Source organism: Cryptomeria japonica, chromosome 10, assembly GCF_030272615.1.
Source record: "Cryptomeria japonica chromosome 10, Sugi_1.0, whole genome shotgun sequence".
Taxonomy (NCBI): Eukaryota; Viridiplantae; Streptophyta; class Pinopsida; order Cupressales; family Cupressaceae; genus Cryptomeria; species Cryptomeria japonica.
The window spans coordinates 487,918,236-487,937,741 of record NC_081414.1 but is presented as its reverse complement, the minus strand read 5'-3'; the positions used below and the strand labels follow the sequence as shown (position 1 = coordinate 487,937,741).

Here is a 19,506-nt window from a genome sequence, read left to right as displayed (position 1 = left end):
TTCAGTTGCAAAGTTAGAAGAGGTAAAGGCATTTAGTTGGCCAACAGACAAAGAGGTGGACAGGTGGCAAGCCATGCTAAAGCCAAAGAAGAAATCTTAGGTTGAGGTTGCTGCCCAAGATTCCTCACAGTAATCCTAAGCTTGTTGAATCCTCAGGTTGAGGTTAACACTTTTATTGATCAATGATGTTGAACTTGAAAACTCTTATATTAATATAGCTATAATAGCTCAATTGTTCAAGAATTTGATAAGTGCATAGTTGAATCGCATTATGAATTTACTTTCTGATATCATTATGAATATAATATCAATATCATTTGCAGTTTGAGCAATACGATCTTCACATAATTGTCTTTGTGTTGAATTTATGTTTTCACTGTGAATTGAATGGTCAAGGGTTTTTCAGTTTACATATGAATCTGGGTTGTGTAACTGTATGTAATGGCATTATTCATAATTTCATTCCTATTTATCTGCAAATGAATCTTATTGAAGTTTATTATCAGATTGTCTTGAATTGTAAGTGACTCTATGCCCTAGGATAAGGCACTGGTCTGTTGTCTTGATGTTTTACTAATTATGTTGTATAATTATATTCCTATCTAATAATCTATTGTGGTGTTTAATACTTTCATTCTTAATACTCTTATGATTTTATATGCTATTGATGTTTATGTAATATATATGGAGGTGTTCTATGACTGTCTATAATCCACCCACCAATTATAATGAGGTGAATCCTTAATTATTTAATATGATTCCAGACTAACAGAAATTTTGCATTCCTGGGCATAATAGGATTAGGAAGCATTAAATGAAAAATTACATACACCATAACAATGCAACAAATGAAAAAAATTAAATCTCATGATTCTGATCATTTGAAAGAGATAGAATTATACACAAAATAAATTTATATATAGACAAAGCTTGACACTAAATGCTTTCTATTTGCTCCATAAATGACTATATAGTATACAACTTGCTCCCTTCACCTAGAGTCTAGAATCACTACTGGAACCAGAAAAGGAACCCCAATGACTATACAACTTGCAAAACTGCTTGAGCCATGCCATTATCACCCTGATGCTTTCATTTTGGATGGAATGTGAGATGTTACATTCTGTCCAAGTCCAACAGATCGTTTCCAAATTGAGGAGGAAGCCTTCATGCCTAGGAACAGAGAAAATGGAAAGAGGAACTTGAGCCTTCATGCCCATGATCAGGGAAAGTGGAAACATGAGCTTTAGGGTAAATGTAAGCTGTTGGGGGGGGAGGGGGGTGTGTTGCAGCTTCCATGTCATCACAAAGATGACTGGCTGTCACTCCCCACCCAAACAAATCCTTCTTTCATTCCTCTACGGGCTCCTTCTTCAAACCCCTTGCCATCCTATGGTAGAGTAGAAGCAGAGGATGTGCCATGCTTGGCCCTTCTTGAAAAAAAAGGCTTTCACACCCCCTCTGGCAATCCTTCTCACTTTCACAACCCCTCTGACAATAAACAAACTCACACAGAAGAAAACAAAAAAACACCCATCCGGTATCACAAAGCACACAATGCACGATCCTGCTCAAACATCATCTTCCTTTCTGAGGAAAAAAACCACTCTTAGAAAATGAAAAAGGTTTATTTTCTCTTCTACCAATTAAGTCACCACTCCATTGTATTTATAACATTTTCACACTTCATTTGGTGATGCTCATTCTGCATTCACATGAAAAATTATCATTTTGGTGGTTTTCAACATGACTGTAGACTCTAGATTCCTAGAAGTCATCATCATGCCTATCAAATCCACTGCATCCTGTTAAGGCTCATCTATTGTGAATGATTTTGTTCTGATTTTATTCCTCCTTGATTGGACAAATTCTGCTTCAAAATCCCTGACAACAAGCAACCTGAGCTCTTATTTCTCAAAGAAATCCGTGATCTCCCATCTCTAACTCAAAAGCTATCAAATCCTTTTATGCCTTTGAAACCGTCGTCCTCGCTTGTCTAATCAACCTCGACTCAAGAGAAACCTTCAAACTAGTCCCTCAGGAACGAGTCAGCATCCAAGCCTTAAAAAATTTAGGTTGCGAGCTAGCGACCAGATAGTTTGTGGTTAAGTTTTATGGTTATCGCCTGCTCATGAGGTAAAATGTCTGAAGACGTGATCAAGCCGCGAGTTGGCGACAAGTTGGTTTGGGTTTACATCGCGAGGTCTCTAGCTTTTTGGGTGTTAGTGTTTTATGTTACCGAGCTGGAGATTGTTAGTGAAATTGCTTTGGTCGCGAGGTCTCGAGTTGGTTTGAGATAAACAGTTTTATGTTGGCAAGTACACGATAAGGGTTAAAGTTTTTAAGTTACCACTATCTCCAAGTCGTTGCGGTGACGAGGACTTAACATTTGTGGTCGAGAATTGGCGAGTGCCAGTTCAGTTTCCCCCAGTCGCTAGATCTCGAGGTTAAGAAGGCTTAGCATTTTCAGCTTGCGAGTTGGAGATATAGAGAGTTGACGATTGTGAGAGGCAGAGAGTTGACGACTGTGTGCCACGTGTTTTAATTACTTAAAGTTAATATCTTAAAATCGCCAAAATTTTATTTTTATGGTTTGAAAATAGCTTGAAATCGCCAATATTTTATTTTTATGGTTTGAAAATAGCATGAAATCGCCAATATTTTATTTTTATGGTTTGAAAATAGGTTGAAATCACCAATGCAAATATTTTTCTGGTTTTAAAAACATTACCATTTGCCCATGCAATTATTTTATGGGTTTTAAAAATAGTACAATTCGCCATGATTTTTCACAAACTTTGAGCGATCACGGCTAATTCGCCAATGGAGATTATTATTTTTCTCCGTAAACCACAAAAATTCGCCAGTAAAATTAAAATTTTCCTCAGAATTATACAACTTTCGCCAGGTTTTTACACCTTGTCCAAGGGGGGGTTTCTTAATGTTTTCCCTAGAGAGAGATGAGATAGAACTCAAGGAGGATAATTAGGGCTCTGAATTTACAGAGATAGTGATGGGGGAAGGAAGACAGGAGAGGAAAAGAAGAGAGACATGCATGTATACAAACATAAATACATATATCTATATAAATATATGTATATATAACTATAGATATGCATATATACATACATAAACACATATTATATATGTATGTCTATACATATGTGTAGTATATGCTAAGTTTACAAGCATACATTTTGATGTCTTCATAACCCGTACGGGTTTTGTGAAACTCAAAATGATGTTTTTCATAACCCGTACTGGTTTTGTGAAAATCAAAATAATGGTTTTTCATAACCCATACGGGTTTTGTGAAAATCAAAATGATGTTTTTCATAACCCGTACTGATTTTGTGAAACTCAAAATTATGGTTTTTCATAACCCATACGGGTTTTGTGAAACTCAAAATGATGGTTTTAGTTCTACATAACCCGTACAGGTTATGTAGAACTATGAATGGTACTTTTTGTTTTTCAAAACCTAAGTGGGTTATCTTGAACATCAGAATCCGTACGGGTTTTGGCTTGGTAAGAGGGTTGGAAAATGACCCTAAGGTTTGCAAGCCCATTTTCCCTCCAATTTTGTCCCTTTACACGTTTTTTCATCTTCCAACATGATTTCTCGACTTCATCATCATCGGGTTTAGAAATGATCAAGTGGGTATCTCTAAAATTACCACCATAATCTCACACATCTTCTCATCTTTTTGACCATATATTTTTTTCTATTTTTAGACAACATTAGCATAGTAAACTTTAATTTTTTTTTACCAATGCCTTGATAGTCCTCACAGACATACGTCTACCATTTTTTTAATAACTTTTTATATACTTGACAAAATTCAAAATATATTACATATTATTGTTCTACACTAGATTCTCTACAATTTAGAAAAAAAAATTCATTTTCGATTATTTTGATGCAAGTTATGCCCAGCGCACGAACAGGTACCAAATTTTTAGGCTACGGTCACTTCAAAAAATCATTAAAAAAAAAAATACTCAACGAAAAATTACAAAAAAATACACAACTTCTAGATCTCAATCTTACCTATCATCCTACCAAAAGGTTTTGCAAAATACTAAATCTAATTATATATTTTTTGCAGTGCACGAAAACAGCTATGTTATGTTTTTTTTGAAAAAATCAGGAACAGTTTTTCGTGCAAGAGAGGTTTGACCCTCTTAATCTTATCCAATTTAAAAAAAATTTAGTAGTTTAGAAACTAGATTCATAGTAATACGGTTATTATTCTTTTCTCAACTCCTAGTTTTGAGTGCGTGACCTTTGAATATCTCTTTGAAGTTCAGGTTTACCTGTTTTCAGAAGAAAAAAAGTGGCCACTTATACCCCCCTTTTTGTTCACCATCTTGGTGCACTTACCCAATTCCTTGTACTTATCTTAGATCTACCTAGGAGTTCTACAAAACTTCATGTGAACCAAAAGGCTATTTGAAGCATGTAGTACAATAAGACCCATGGCTTCATCCATTTTGTTTGTGTAAGCGAAACTATTATATTCTTGAGTGACCTCAAGTGCAATATTATCTAATGTAGACAATTGTCCCTTGGACATTAGCAATATAGTCATCTTAGGTTTACAAGTGTGATAGATGTGTAGTGTAAGGTTCTCAATAGAAAAGGTTTCCACCATGTGTTTGTTTGGTTTTGAGTTTTGTAAAATGAGTAAATGTCAGTTATAAGTGTTATCTATTTCTTAAAGTTACTTTAAGAAGGAGATTGACCCCCATAGAAAGAAAATAAAACCATTTTATAAATTTGGTAACCAACATTTAAAAAATAAAAGAGTATATTTTAGATTTGATTTTAATGTACCTAGTAAAATTTATAGATATTTATTTCTAAGACCTATGTAAAGTGGAGAACTAGCTCCCAACACCACAAGAATCACAAAAAATGAAGGTTCAAGCCAAAAGTTATGAGCTTGAAAGTGAAGATAGGTAGTGATGCTTTGCAAAAAGGATTAGAAAATTTGTTTGATGGCAACACACACAAGAGCACAAGAAACAAACGTTAGTGTTAGCAACAAAAGATTATCCTAAACAGGCATATCAAGAGAGATATTAAGCATGAAATAGAAAGCATACAAATATAGAATAGATAAACTATACTCCTCCAAATTTATTGATTGATGGTTGAATAATCAAATAAATACTAAATATTCATTTAATTAAGTGGACAGATTTATGTGACTACAGGTAGATTTGACTTCAATAGACATTCAAACTCACCAACAACAAAATTTGGAAAAGATATATATGCACCACTAAAGAATCTCAAAACTTGCTTTCTAACAATATTTTATTTTTAAAAATTTGATACAATATGACCAAGTTGTGACCAAAAAATCCCATTTAGACAAGTTCAGTGCGGGTAGGTAGTCATTTCTCATTCTAATAGTGATATAGTGAATAGGTAATGGAAGGTGGTATGTTGCAACCAACGGTGAAAAATTTAGCCACTCTCGACTAATGGGAACCAAGAGCTCCCAATTGATATGACCAAGGGTTGGTACCGAAAAACCTTCATGATGACATAAAGATTTTGGCGTAAAAGAAAATCATTGGTGACCAAATGACACTAGAAAATTTGTGACTATTAATTTGCATTGTCATTGACGGACCTCTATGAATCAAAAATTAAAATGGTCACCATAAAAAAAATTTTAAAAAAGTGAAAAAGTGAATAGTGATAAAAACATGAAAACCTTAGAATTGTTTTTTATGTTTTGCTACAAAACTGATGTCAATGGCAAAAAAATTGACACAAGGATGATATAAATGTAGGTATGTTGTTGCATGAATGCACAATTATATGAATCTATTCAGAATTTTTGCACAAAAAACAAGACCCTAGAAATAATTTCATCTAAAAAATTATCTACTTTGATTTGACAATTTTACAATTAGTCTTACATTGTTTTGGTATTTAGAGACAAAGTAAGGTTTATTTTTCTCTAAGAGGCCTTGTATAATACCCTAAACTGAAAAATCCTTAAAATTTGAGAAACGGTTTGCCAATTCTAAACTTTGATACCATGTTGGAGAATTGATGAAACCATAGGTATATCAATCTACCAACAAAAGTGTAAGGTAGGGGAAATAGGATTCACAAGTCCATGCATGCAAACAAGGAATCTATTTCGTACCTGTAGCGTCGTAAATTGTACGCACTTGCCAGGGTGGTACAATTTCACACCTAGTTTAGCACCCGCCTTGGCGCATCTTGCATTTTGCATTGCATTTCCCCTTGAGCACTTAATTAATCAAATTAATTAGGTCTAAGGTTCTATTTTATCATCTTCCACATCATAAAGTTGGGCCCTTTTCATTAAAGTGTGCCCCTTTCATTTTATTCTTCCAATACATCATTTAATCAAAAACCCTAATTAGGTCCTATTTTGAACTTGGGGGCTTGATTTCGGGGGTCAAAACATCTCGAAATCAGCTGTAACTTCGGGATTCTCTCTAAAATCATCATATCCGACGGCCCTGAAAATTTGGTGAAAAGTTGTCGGGACCATGGCGCCCGGAGTGCAACATGGTCCCGGACATTTTTCCCGAAATTTTAGGAGCGCGATCCAATCATAAAATAAAGCTTAACCCCAAGAAATTGGCGGGATATTCAATCTCTAGGTCGATCAAAAGTTGGAATTAAGACCTAGGGTTTCATATATAAGAGCTCTCTTTCTTCATTTGAAAGGATCCGAATTTTGGTTTCAAGGGCCTTCTATGCAGCGAAAGAGCAGATCTTTGAAGACTTCAATAACATTCAACATCCATCCATCAAGCATTCATCAATTTCATTCATTTAGGGCTTGGGAGACATTGAAGAACAATAGGAGATTACCGACTGAAGATTGGCTTGTACCCCTCCCTTGAGGGTTGGGTATGATTTCATGTTGTTTTCATGTCTTTGCATAAGCTTCAATATATCCTTTATTCATGCTTTAGATCACTTTGCATCTTGATTTAGAGCATTTACATTATCATTTACAAGCAATTAGGGTTTACTTTCTAGGTTGCTCTAGTTTGCTTTCTTGCATTTAAGGACCTTGCACACACACTAGGTCTGCACACACAATACATTTTACAATACAACTTGGCTATTCGTGGAGGTGGAAATCACCGAAGCGGGGGTTTGACTAAGGCAAAACCCTATATAGCCGCCCAAACACCTTTTCAGATATAAGTGCAGGTTCCAGGACTCGGACGACGCCGCAAGTTACAGATCCGGAAGAAGCAGACGGAGACCGAACTTCACACCAAATCCCAGAGCAAAAGACCAGGACAGGGGCGTGGGGCGCCCTGGTCCTACCAGGACAGGGGCGCTGGGCACCCTGGTCCCTAGGACAGGGGCGCTGGGCGCCCTGGTCCTCCTGACAGACAGCATTTTCAGCATTTTTGACAGCTTTTTCCAGAGTGCAAAACAGCAGTTCCAGGTGCAGTTTCAGGTGCAGAATCAGGACAGTGGCGCCCGCGCCCCCGTCCCGAACATTTCCACTCAGATTTTGACTCCGGGTGCGCATTTGCATTCTTGTCTTATCTTTGTACTTACAGCTTTCCATTACTTAAGTTCAATTCTGCAAATCTTGTTATTAGTTCATACTTGCACTTTGGGGTTTGGGATTGAACTTGCATCATTTTATCTTTCAATTACAACAAAGGAATAGAAATCCTAATAGGTAGCCCGTGGCTCTCTCTTCCACAAAAAGAAGTAGCCAATTGTGTGATACCTCTAGGCTCTTTCGTATTCCACAAGTGTGTGGTTGAAAGTGAGATTAGGGCATGTTTGCTTAGTGTCACTTTTTCTCCCACACAGTACCTATTGGTTACATTGGAAGGAGAGTCATCCACTAGGCTCAAGATGGCTTAAGAATAAAGTGGATTCAGTGGTTCTTCACTGTGGAGGAATATGACTGCAAATTGTAAATGAAGAATGCAAGAAGTAGGTCCAAATATGTTAAAATGTTAAATTAGGGCCTAGATAAGCAAGAAATTGCATAGGGATGCAATTTATGATGCTAGAAAAGGTTTAAAAAAAAAAAAACCTTCTATGACTAATGATTGCAAAGAGAAACACATAGTATGCCTTAGAAGAGAAGTAATTACGCAATGATGCAATGAATGAAAATAACCTTGCTTTGTCAATAAGGAAATACCCCTTAAAGCTAACAAGGTTGTGCTAGGTGTATTAATTCTATGACTCAAGACAAAAAAAAAAAAAAAAAAAGCAACCTAAGTAAGGTTAATACTAAGGTGTGAATAGGTCCTATCTCGTCTAAGCGGTTAGATAAAGTACCACATTCAAACCAATAATCATGTCCATTGATGTAGAGTTGAGTTGTAGCCCTCATATGCTTAGCATTACCTGTAGCTACATATCTTAAATGTTTTAAATTTTTAGTTGGGTAACATCACTTCCCTTCCATGGTTTCTCATAATGGGTTGCTAAGTCATTACTAAAAAATCTTTTGATTGAGTATTTTCCCTTACTTGCCACTCATCATCCATCAATACCACAAATAAGGTTTTGACTATAATTACAACAAGGCCATGTCAATCATTTCATTCTCTATTATATTATGGAGTTTAAAGTATTATTCAATAAGTTGCATCCATACCATCACATTTATGAGTATCCATTTTGGATGAGTTTAATTTTTTGTGTTGAAAAGTTGTCATATCCTTTGATTTTGTCTATTAGGGTTGTATACACATTAGTGATTTTTTTGTGCTTTAACTGACAATATTTATTGTTTAAACACTTCTAAACCATAGTTTTAAAGATGTTGCAAATGGTTCAAATGAATTATTCTTAATAAATTTGCCACTCTTTCACATCTTGATGGAATTTTCCTTGATTTTAGGTGGTGGACAATAAAAATGGTCCAGTTAAAAAAGTCCTCTAATTCTAAAGATGGCATGGGTTCATTTGTATTTTTTATTTCAAACTCTAGTATTAAGGGAGGATAGTATCTAGTTTGAGTCATAACTATAAAATTTAAGAAGTTGGACTAAATGACTAAATTTGATTGTCATGTTTTGGCCAAACTATGATCACTAACTTAAAGAACATAATTTGTATCATAACACTAGGAGTATCTATTTTTGTACTTATATGGTCACATTCACTCATCCTATCTACTATTGATTAGGATTTTTGTGTTAGGTTTAGGTTCCTTGTAAAGAACCACCTATTTGCTAGATGTCAATAGGATTTTCAAGATCTTCATAGAAGATACTTTAGCTGACTAAGTTTTGTCTTTATCTTATGTTTTCAATTATTTGAATCTTGTTTCAAATGAATATACAACTAGATAAATTGGACATTTAGATAAAATTATTTTTCACATATTAAGTTTTAAATAAAATAAATTCACACTTTGTTAATTCTAGACTATATTGTCAATGGATAAGGAATTAGTTATAGAAAATTTGAAACTGAATTGTGTTGGAAGTTGTGCATGTTCTAACTAATACACTTGTTGAGTTCATGGTGTTGCGTCTAATATATGTATTAGTGGTTTAGGCTAATTGCGAGATCCCTAATTTAATTTGAAATGAAGTTTTCTTTAGTTGCCTTGAGAATGGGCAAAGTACTAGACGTAACTAAAGCAATATATACCTATTTGTAAGACCTAGGAGGCCACATGTACTTCCTCTATGGACGATTAACATTAGTGATTGAAATATATGATAATGATCAAAATGTATGTCCTTGCAAACAAATGAATTTATGGTTGATAAGTATTCATCCTAGCCTTTGTGTTAATAAGATGATCCTATAAGAGATCTCAAGATGCTCATATTTAAGTATGGTGAGCTCTAATTGGAGATTCAATATCCTTAGATGGAAGTGTTATAATTATGGCAAATTAAATTATGAATCAAATTAGAATTCCTTCTTTGTTATTAAGCATTATCTCTTGTTGGGAATGATTTATAGGAACCTCATTTAGATATGAAAATCGATGGCAATGAAACTTGATTGTTATTTGATAAGGTTGATATGAAGATGGTATTAATGTAAGTTGAGATAAATATATATTTATAGCTAAATGTGAGGGCTTATTAATGGCATCATAATGTGACTAGGTAACTATCGGTTATGTTGACATCATAATATTAGCATTGTATACTGTCAAGAAATATGATTGGGGTGTAAGGAATTAATTTGACTCTCATTTAAGCCGATGGGTTCGTGCAAACCAATACACATGATTTTTAAGTCTACCAAATCTCATTATATACATGATATTGCATTCTAGTTCTAAATAGAACTTTATGTTATAAACTATGTGGTATTTTCGTCAAGTTACCTAATGTGGCATGATATCCTTGATGGGTATTTGTAAGGGGTTTGCAATGCCCACATTGAATTGGGAAATAATAGTAGTGGTGAAGTCTAATTAGAGATCTTGATGCCCCTAGATGGAAGTGTTATAGTTTAGGCTTGCTAAATTGGAAATAGTGTGAAAATTTCCTACTTGTCGTTAAACACTAATAATTATTAAGAATCATTCAAGGGAAGCATATTGGACTGAGAGATAGTAATTTATGAAACTTTGATTATAGGAACTTGTGTGTAGGTGTCCTTTTGAGAAACTTCGTGATGAGAACTACATGTGACTTTGATTTGTTTGGAAGCACGTATGTAGGCAGTCCTTGGGCAAAGGATGCCTCTATGACCTCAACTCTATATGGGGAGGGTCTAGGGGAGGATAACACCCAAGTTGTGGAGTTGTTCCTAATTAATTTGACATTCTCTTAACCCAGATTCAAATGAGGCCAAAATGGGTATTAGATGGTTATGAAAGAGAGGAAAAATTATAACTTGTATTTAATACATAACGTGTTTATGAATGATGAATTGAATGAAGTGAAGGGGGTTGACTACCTTGTGTTTGATTTGTTCATCTATCGAGTAGAGGCCATCTTGTGTTGGATCCAAGTGATTTTATGTAGCTATGAATTTAATCCTAAATCGATAAGACTTTGTATATATACTCCTAGATTAGTCAATTGTGATCTATCTGTCTTGAAAAAAGGAACCTCTCTTCCAATTATAGTGTTGAGGAGGATACATACACTGAATTTTACAACAACAGATGGAGTTAGGACCCTATGACGACAAAGGTAGAGGATTGTATTCCTCTAACACATAGACTAGTCCTTTCTATCCAAGATGATCGTTGGAGGATAAATCTTACCTGGTTAAGATAAGCTTAAGTATATGTTCAAGATTGACTGTAGTTAGGACCCTATGATGACATAGGTAGAGGATTGTATTCCTCTAACACATAGACTAGTCCTTTCTATCCAAGATGATCATTGGAGGATAAATCTTACTTGCTTAAGATAAGCTTAAGTATATGTTCAAGATTGACTGTAGTTAGGACCCTATGATGACATAGGTAGAGGATTGTATTCCTCTAACACATAGACTAGTCCTTTCTATCCAAGATGATCATTGGAGGATAAATCTTACCCACTTAAGATAAGCTTATATGTTCGAGATTGACTATAGTCAAGGATTGTACTATGTTGATAGAGTATCAACTGTACCACCTAGTAAGCGAATGGATATCACCAGTTGCATGCAAGCAAAGGATACCTCATGTTGATCTAGGGTATTGGATGGATTTTGCGAGAAGCATGTGGACCTATGGGCTAGTTGCATGTTGTTGATGGATGTCCTCGTCGCTTAATCATTCAATGGGTTTCACAATAGAGAATTTATAATCAAGAATAAGTACCTGTAATAATTGGACCAAACTCAGTAGAATTTTGAGCATATATTGATGTTGAAATGGTATACTTGACCTTGTTTGGATGAGGAAAGACACTTGTTGTAGCATGGAATACATCGAGTCCTATTCCCACTTGCTTGTTGGTGCAAAAGACTAGGGAATGGAACACTACCCACAGTGTAGTGTGCAATGATGCACTGGCCTTTCTTTTAACTGAGATGCACTATGAGCAAGTGATAGTTAGCCATTGTGGATTTTTCAGTCTCTCTGTAAAGGTTATTCACAATGCATATGATGAACAATAGATCTAGTCACTTTGTATATGTAATGCATTGGAGCTAGTCACTATGTATATGTGACGCGTGTTGGAGCGAATCATTATGTATATGTGATATGTATGAGTCAGTCATCTAGTGCATATGTGATATGTGCTCCAGTCACTCTCTATGTTTGGAAATTATGAAAGGATATGACCCTTGTGTAATTGTGTATGTTGGTACATTGCTTGATGGAAATTAGTTATTGGACTAAGTTTAATAAACAGTCTTTGTTTAAAGAGAGATCAAAGACCTCATTGACAAGAGAGAATTAACTCCCTTTAACCTTTAAAGGTGGATTACGTAGCCTTTGATTTCCCTTGAGGGGATATGTAGGTAAGGTCATAAGGCATAGGCCTAGATCTAGGGATGACCTTGTTATCATGAGCTTACCACCTTTGAGAGTAAGCATAAGTGTTGCCGTAGAATTGTCACCATCACAGTGATTTGTGTGTGAAATTATTAAATTGGCACTTTTAAGCTAAGAACAAACATGCTTAGTTGATTAAGTTGGTAGGAGGTAGAAAAAAAATTAGCAACCAAGGGTGGTTGTTACATGAATGTATGTATGCACACACATACATGCACATAATTGAGTTAAACCTCTAATATTTCTCAAATTTCAAATATCCATTTTTCCTTTACTTCACTATCCCTATTCAACCATAGCTATGGAACAACTTTATATGCAAGTTTAATTCAATTCATGCCTTCTCTTTTTCAAAAACTATATTCAATCTAAGATCTTATAAGGTCATTATTCTTAAACTATCAAACATAGAAAACATAGAATGCTCCACATTATGTGAAATATCTAACTAGCATATATATCTTAAATTTTTTAATTTAATCTATATAAAATATGCTAAGAGATATCCTTCTCGAGATGCCTATTTGACTTTAAGGTATAAAATTGATTAAAAATAGGATATCTCTTATGACATTTTATATAGATTAAATTAAAATTTAAGATACATATGCTAGTGTCAGTTGTGCGATGCACATAAAAAACATAAAATAAATCACCAACATGCCATGCCAAAAACGTATAATTGAAAATTAGTGACAAAAATGAACAAGATCATTGCATTATGAAGCATACGTCTGTCAAAGATACCCATTCGTTCTTACAATCTCTATACAAAATAGAGACTCCAAGACAAGAAATAATGCAACGGTATATGATTGAGTTTGGAGCACCTTGTGAAGGTTTTAGGCGTTATTGATCATGCTGTACACCTTTGTACGCGACGGCATATCACTTTCCTGATACCAGTACTCGAGATTTACACAAACATTTGATACTCTCTGTTTTAGACAAGCCCAGCAACAAATTTATATTGGATTCAAACGCTGAAACATTTAAGTTCGGAGGGAATAATAATGGGGATGTCGGCCAAGACAAGGAGAGTGATTAAAGAACCAACCTTTTTGAAATGTGAGCTTCACCATGCTATCCACTGAGGAGGAGGACAACTCCAATATCTAATCCTATTATCCATTCTCACTAAGCTCTCAAAACCCATTTTATTTTGGAGATGCTGCGATGCCCTCTGTCAGAAGTTCCAAACGATGCCTTAGTGGGCTAAAAGTATAACCAGCGGAGATACCATAGACAAAGGCCAGTCTTGGGAATCTCTCTTTGGATTATGAGGACATCAAAACTATGAAAAGGAAACATGCTTTAGTGTAAGCCTGTAATCTTTCATGGTAAAGGAGATCAAGAGCAAGCAGCTTTATGAGTTGTACAAATGCCAAGGTGGTGAGTGTGGCTCTACCCACTGAGTATTCACAAAGAACCAGGTCAATGTTACGCCTCCCATTTTACACAGATCTGATGATGACCTCTTATTGTTGTCATTGTAAGGTTATGCCTCTCAACGTAATAACGTTAAAAATCTATCAAGACGCTTACACCACACGCCACACACATACATATATACATATAAATACACATATGCATACATAATACACATACACATACGCATACACATACACATACACATACACATATACATACATAATACACATACATACATAATACACATATACATATAAATACACTTTAGTTCTATTCATTTCAAAAACTATATTTGATTTAAAATCTTATAACTTCAATCATAGAGTGCTCCACAAATACAAAAATAATTTATTTTTGGCATAAACTTTAAATACTAAAAAAAAAAACTATCAAGACACTTCTCAAAAACAATCTGAAATAAAAATGGCGACATGTTTAAATAAACTGTAAAGATAGACAAAACTAAAAAAATTTATAAATAAAACTATTTATTAAAGTCACTACTAACCAATATATAATTAATTAAAACCAAAAAATTTCTAAAATTAAAATAATTTTGTAAGCCACAACTAAACAAGATATAAATTTTAACTATATAATAAATGCTTCCCAAATTCTCCAAAAATTACTCTGGCAGGTGTAGAGAGTAACTATCAAATTTTCATCTTGAGCTAATTTATTAGCAGAATCTGCATAAACATGAAATTAGCTTTAGGCTTGTAAAAAAGCCTTAATCATCACAATTTTATATGACCAGACATATGGCAACGGCCTTAGAAAATGCAGTCCATGAACTCTCTCCTGAGCTTGGCCCCGGCAACCAGTTATGAACTCTACACCCATTTCTTGTAATGCTAGTTATACAGCATTACAAATTGTTCATTGTAATTCCATCACAACTCCTAATTATACAATGTTGAAAAAACCACCCGCCCTTTGAAATCATTTCAAGGTGATTTTCACAAAAAAACAACTTAATTCTATACAATAATGCACAGAGCCCATTGATCACCGCAAACTGAGCTACAAACAAGAACACCTAATATAGGACCGGCATTGATTGGGCTGTTTACTGCACTTGTCTTAAAAAACAAATACAAAAACTAAAAAGATACAAGAAAACACAGAAGCAATTTTGCTATACCCAAATCATTTGGTTGAGCTACACTGGCGGGTGAGAAGAGTGCCATTACCAACAGGGGGAGGGCTAAAAGCCAACTTACAAGAAGTATACACCCAATATTTGACAGAAGTAATACTCCCAAACCTGGACTTGGTCTTGATGGTCCCTTTCAAGTCGAAATCAATCCGGTTCTTCTGTAACAAAACACTGAGATCTTCACCTTCCCTGGCCTCCAATTGCAATGCCACAGTGTTCATGTCAAGAAGAAACCCCGTGGTGTTCTTGGGCGGTTGAATGATTTGGGCATTCACCAAGCTTACTTTGGATATCGTGCGCTTCTCAAACTGGAGCTCAAACTTGATGTATTCATAAGTAATCTGGATTTTGTCATTGGGATTGTGGGCTTCAATGAGGAGGGTGGCATCAGAGCTCAGAATGAAGCTTTGGTCCAGAATGATACTGTTGAGGCTCCCTCTCATCACATTGAATTTGGGTATGTGGGGATGAAAGGCTAAGTAGCTAATTAGGACTACAAGACCACCAAGGATAATGATAATGCAGACGACGGCACAGAAGATTACAGAGCACCACATCATGACATTGGTTCGAGGGGGAGGGGGGCCAATGGGATCATCTGCATGCGCTGCCAAGGACTCATCTGCCAGGGGCCCTGAGTGCTGCGCCTCCTCTCCTGGTTTGGGCTTGCGCTTCCAGCTCTTCCTCGCAGATTTCAGCATATTGTTCAAAGATGGTGGTGCTTTAGCCTTTGAAACAGTGAGGTGATCAAGGATAGATTAGCTGCAATTCTTTGCCTGAACCCATGTTATGATCTGCCCAAGATCTCATCCGTGCAGAAGAGGGAAAGGCAGAAAACAGATGATGTTTTGAGGCATCCCAAGTTTGGGATCTTTGTCTTGATGAAGAAGAAAGCAAAACAAAAAGAAAAAGGTAGGCCCTTTGCCATTTGCCCGTTGCCTTGCATTCTTCAAACTTCAATATATTCCGTGTCACACTCCCTCAATCAAATCTTTCTTTCTCTTTCTTCTCCCAAAGACAGCGAGCAGATTCAATGATCTAAATGGACGCTTGTTTGGATATATTCGAAAGCGACATGGGGAATGCTTTGAATGCCCTCTGTGTCTCTTTTTGTGGGGGCCAACATACAAGTTGCACATTGTTAGAGGCCCGGGAAACTATTACTATTTGGTTTCTCAATGCCACATTTTCTCTCTTCTCTATGATAGATCAATGATTTTGTAACGGTGATATTCGTTACCCATGCCAATTTTCATATAGTTTTGTGGTTATTTGAGAATTGTTTGATATGGTAATTTTGTGTAAAGTAGATTCATGTTATTCACTTCTTTTATTCATATACATTTTAATATATTTTTTTAATTTATATATAAATTGTCTTATGTATATATTGGATGTCTATTTTAATTTGAGTTTTTACATTTGAATTTATTTTTAGAAAATAAGGTCGATTTTATGAAGGTAAATTTAACATTCAAATTTTGATTGATTTATATTCATTATTTTCCTACCTAACACCAACTTAGTACAAAAGTTTGTGTGGCTTTTTGCCATGTCCTTGTATACATATCTATTCAATATCATTCATTTAAATCATTTACTAACATCAAGAAATTTATTCAAATATCATTTGTATAAAAGGAGTAACAATTCAATTTTAGTGCATGAAAATGAATCTAGATTTACAAATTCATTTTAGAAATATTTTCAAGGCTAAGATTTGTTGTTCTCAATCTTTTGCATACATTATTTTTCCTTATGACTTAATCACAATCCTTCAAAGATATTTTTAAATACAAAACATCTCAAATATTAGAAAAGACACGTTAAAAAAATTAAAGTCAAATCTAGAAGTAGATACACAAAGCGATAATTTCACAAGAGCAAGACATATTTGTGAGCATAAATTTAGCCCTAATTTGCAAACTAGACCTTCCACAATACAAAAATAGATCCCTTGATCCTGAGGCAGTAAATTGGTATATCTCATTTCTAATTCCAATGCATCTAAAATGTAATTAATGCATTATTAAAGTTATGCATCTTCATCTTGTATAGAGCTAAGTGCCTTTGTTTATCACATTTACTTTCTATACTTGAACATTTATTATTTTAGAATGTGTTAGCCCACAAATGTTAAGTATGCCAATCTAGTTTAACTTGTAGTTATGTAGATGCATCTCATTAGATAAGCCTAGACTAATCCTAGGGGGAAAAGAATTCTTTATATTTTTGGTGAACCCAATTTATCCTACACAACTTCTCCTTCCTCTAGGTTTTTCAATCCATGTTACAATTTTTAGATACAATATTACCCTAATTTGTCATCTATTTCAAAAATTTATAGTGTTTGCAATCACTTTATTTTCATATCTTTAGATTAGCAATTATGAATATATAGCAATTTATGTATTTTACCACCTTCCCGCCCTAGGATTTTCTATAGTTATGGAACCTCTTAGGGCTTGTTCCCTAATTGATTTGCATGCATTTGTCTCGAATTTTAATAGTTTTTATAATTTATATATCACATGAAGATAAAAAAATAATTGTTTTACATTTGTCTCATGCTTTATATCATTCTTCGGCTTGGTTATTTGCTAACAATCAATTTTTGATGCTTCAAAAATATTTGAGAGTTTTTGTGGTCTAATGACAACGGTAATAGGAAGAGGCACTATGTAAAGTGGGAATGGTGTTGCCTCTCCAAACATATGGGAGGCCTAGGCCTCAAGGATCTTAGGATCCATGGTCTTGCATTAGCTGCTAAATGGATTTTCAAGGCAATGGATGGGAATGAGCCTTGAAAAATATTGGTAAGGAATAACTTGTTTCTATCTTATCACAAGAAAAGTAAACATTGGGGACCCATGTACATTCAGGATATTATGTTTGGTATGTTTCAAGCAAAGGTTTTTGGATCTACTATGTTTAGCACTCTTTGGAAGGCCTAGACTAAGGTTAGACATTTGATCAGTAATGGATCAACACTCTCATTCCCCTGCATATTGTGTTTGGAATAGATCTATATGGTGGAATGTGTTTTTGAATAACAAACCCCTTGCCATGTCTCGGGGGTGCTCTTCTATGTATTAGAACTCCTTGGGATTGAGTTGTTTTTAGGACATTATTACAAATCGTGGTGTTTGGACTTGGGAACTGTTGGTTGCTCACTTGAATATCTCTAATTCTCAAAAGAAAACTTACTTCATGCTTGCAAGAGGATTGGGGGACTCCTTCCTTGGTAAATGTTTAAATGATATAGAGTTTCTTAACAATATCAAGTGGGTTGATGGTTCCAAACTTTAGGACATGATTGTCAATAAACTCTATACCATGCTTACTAGCTTGGGGGATGTCTATATTAGACATCATGACTCTTGAAACTTATTTTTCTCTAACTTTGAACGGGGCAATAAACTAATGTATATTTGGAGGAATTTTGTGGAACCCAATAAAGTTTGTTTTCATTGGCTCTTATTGCTTAAAAAATTAGCTCTCTTGATATTGTCCTGCATTCCTATGGGTTGGAATCGAGAACATGTGATGCTTGTGGAACCTTGGAAACTTTGGAGCATCTTTTCTTGTGTGTTTTTTCTAAAGCTATTTGGTCTCTTTTCTTCAGTCTCCCTGTTAATTGGAATGATACTTGTGGCTTTCTTGGTATGAGATTTTAGCAAGGTATGTTGATGCTTTTAGTTTTGAGTTGAATAAGTTTTGGTTAGTTTTTTATGAATGAGGCTTTTTGGTTTATTTGGAAGAAGAGGAATGCAAGGTTTATTATGGTAATAGAAGGCACCTTGTTGAGTTCAAATGTGAGCTCACCTATCTAACTATTTTGTTGTAGGTCTCGACTGCACTTGAGATTCCTAAAGGTCGCTTCTTCATTCTTCTTAAGGAAGGTATTATTATCGTGTATAAGACATAGATCAAGTCTACTCACTTCTTCCCCAATTGAAGGAACAACTTGAATCAACAAGAGCTAGAGCTTCTCAATAAGTTTCTAGAGTAAAAGAGGATCCCTAAGTTGTAACAAGATGATTACATGGTCTCATAAGTTGACCCACATTTGATTGAACTTCCTCTTGGTCACTATGAGGAAAAGATAAGGTTGAACGCAATAATAATGTTGTTGATGCATGGGATTAGTCTTTCTCAGTCCTTTTTTGTGTGCAAAAGTTGAATGGGTGTGATTCATTTCTGATGTATATTTGAGGTAGTCTTCAAAAATCTTCATTTTGCTGATGTATATTCGATGTAGTTGTGAGGTAGGAAATTAGAAATGATAATCAAAGCAATATGATATTAGACAACCACAAACCTAAATTGCAATGAAAATAGATCCTATCACATTCAATAAAGGAATAAAAGCATAACATTAAAACATAATGCAAACCAAAGTACAGATGTTGCCTCCATTGACCTCCATTGTTTCTCTTTTTCCTCCAAATATGT

General features: G+C 34.9%; 1 protein-coding gene across 1 annotated transcript; it reads right to left on the bottom strand.

Moving 5' to 3' along the window:
- Positions 1 to 14,543: 14,543 nt before the first annotated feature.
- Positions 14,544 to 15,986, bottom strand: LOC131039447 (NDR1/HIN1-like protein 6). The gene has a single exon (XM_057972226.2). It carries the CDS (start codon positions 15,750 to 15,752, stop codon positions 15,042 to 15,044), a length of 711 nt encoding a protein of 236 aa, XP_057828209.2. The 5' UTR covers positions 15,753 to 15,986; the 3' UTR covers positions 14,544 to 15,041.
- Between the last annotated feature and the right edge of the window lie 3,520 nt (positions 15,987 to 19,506).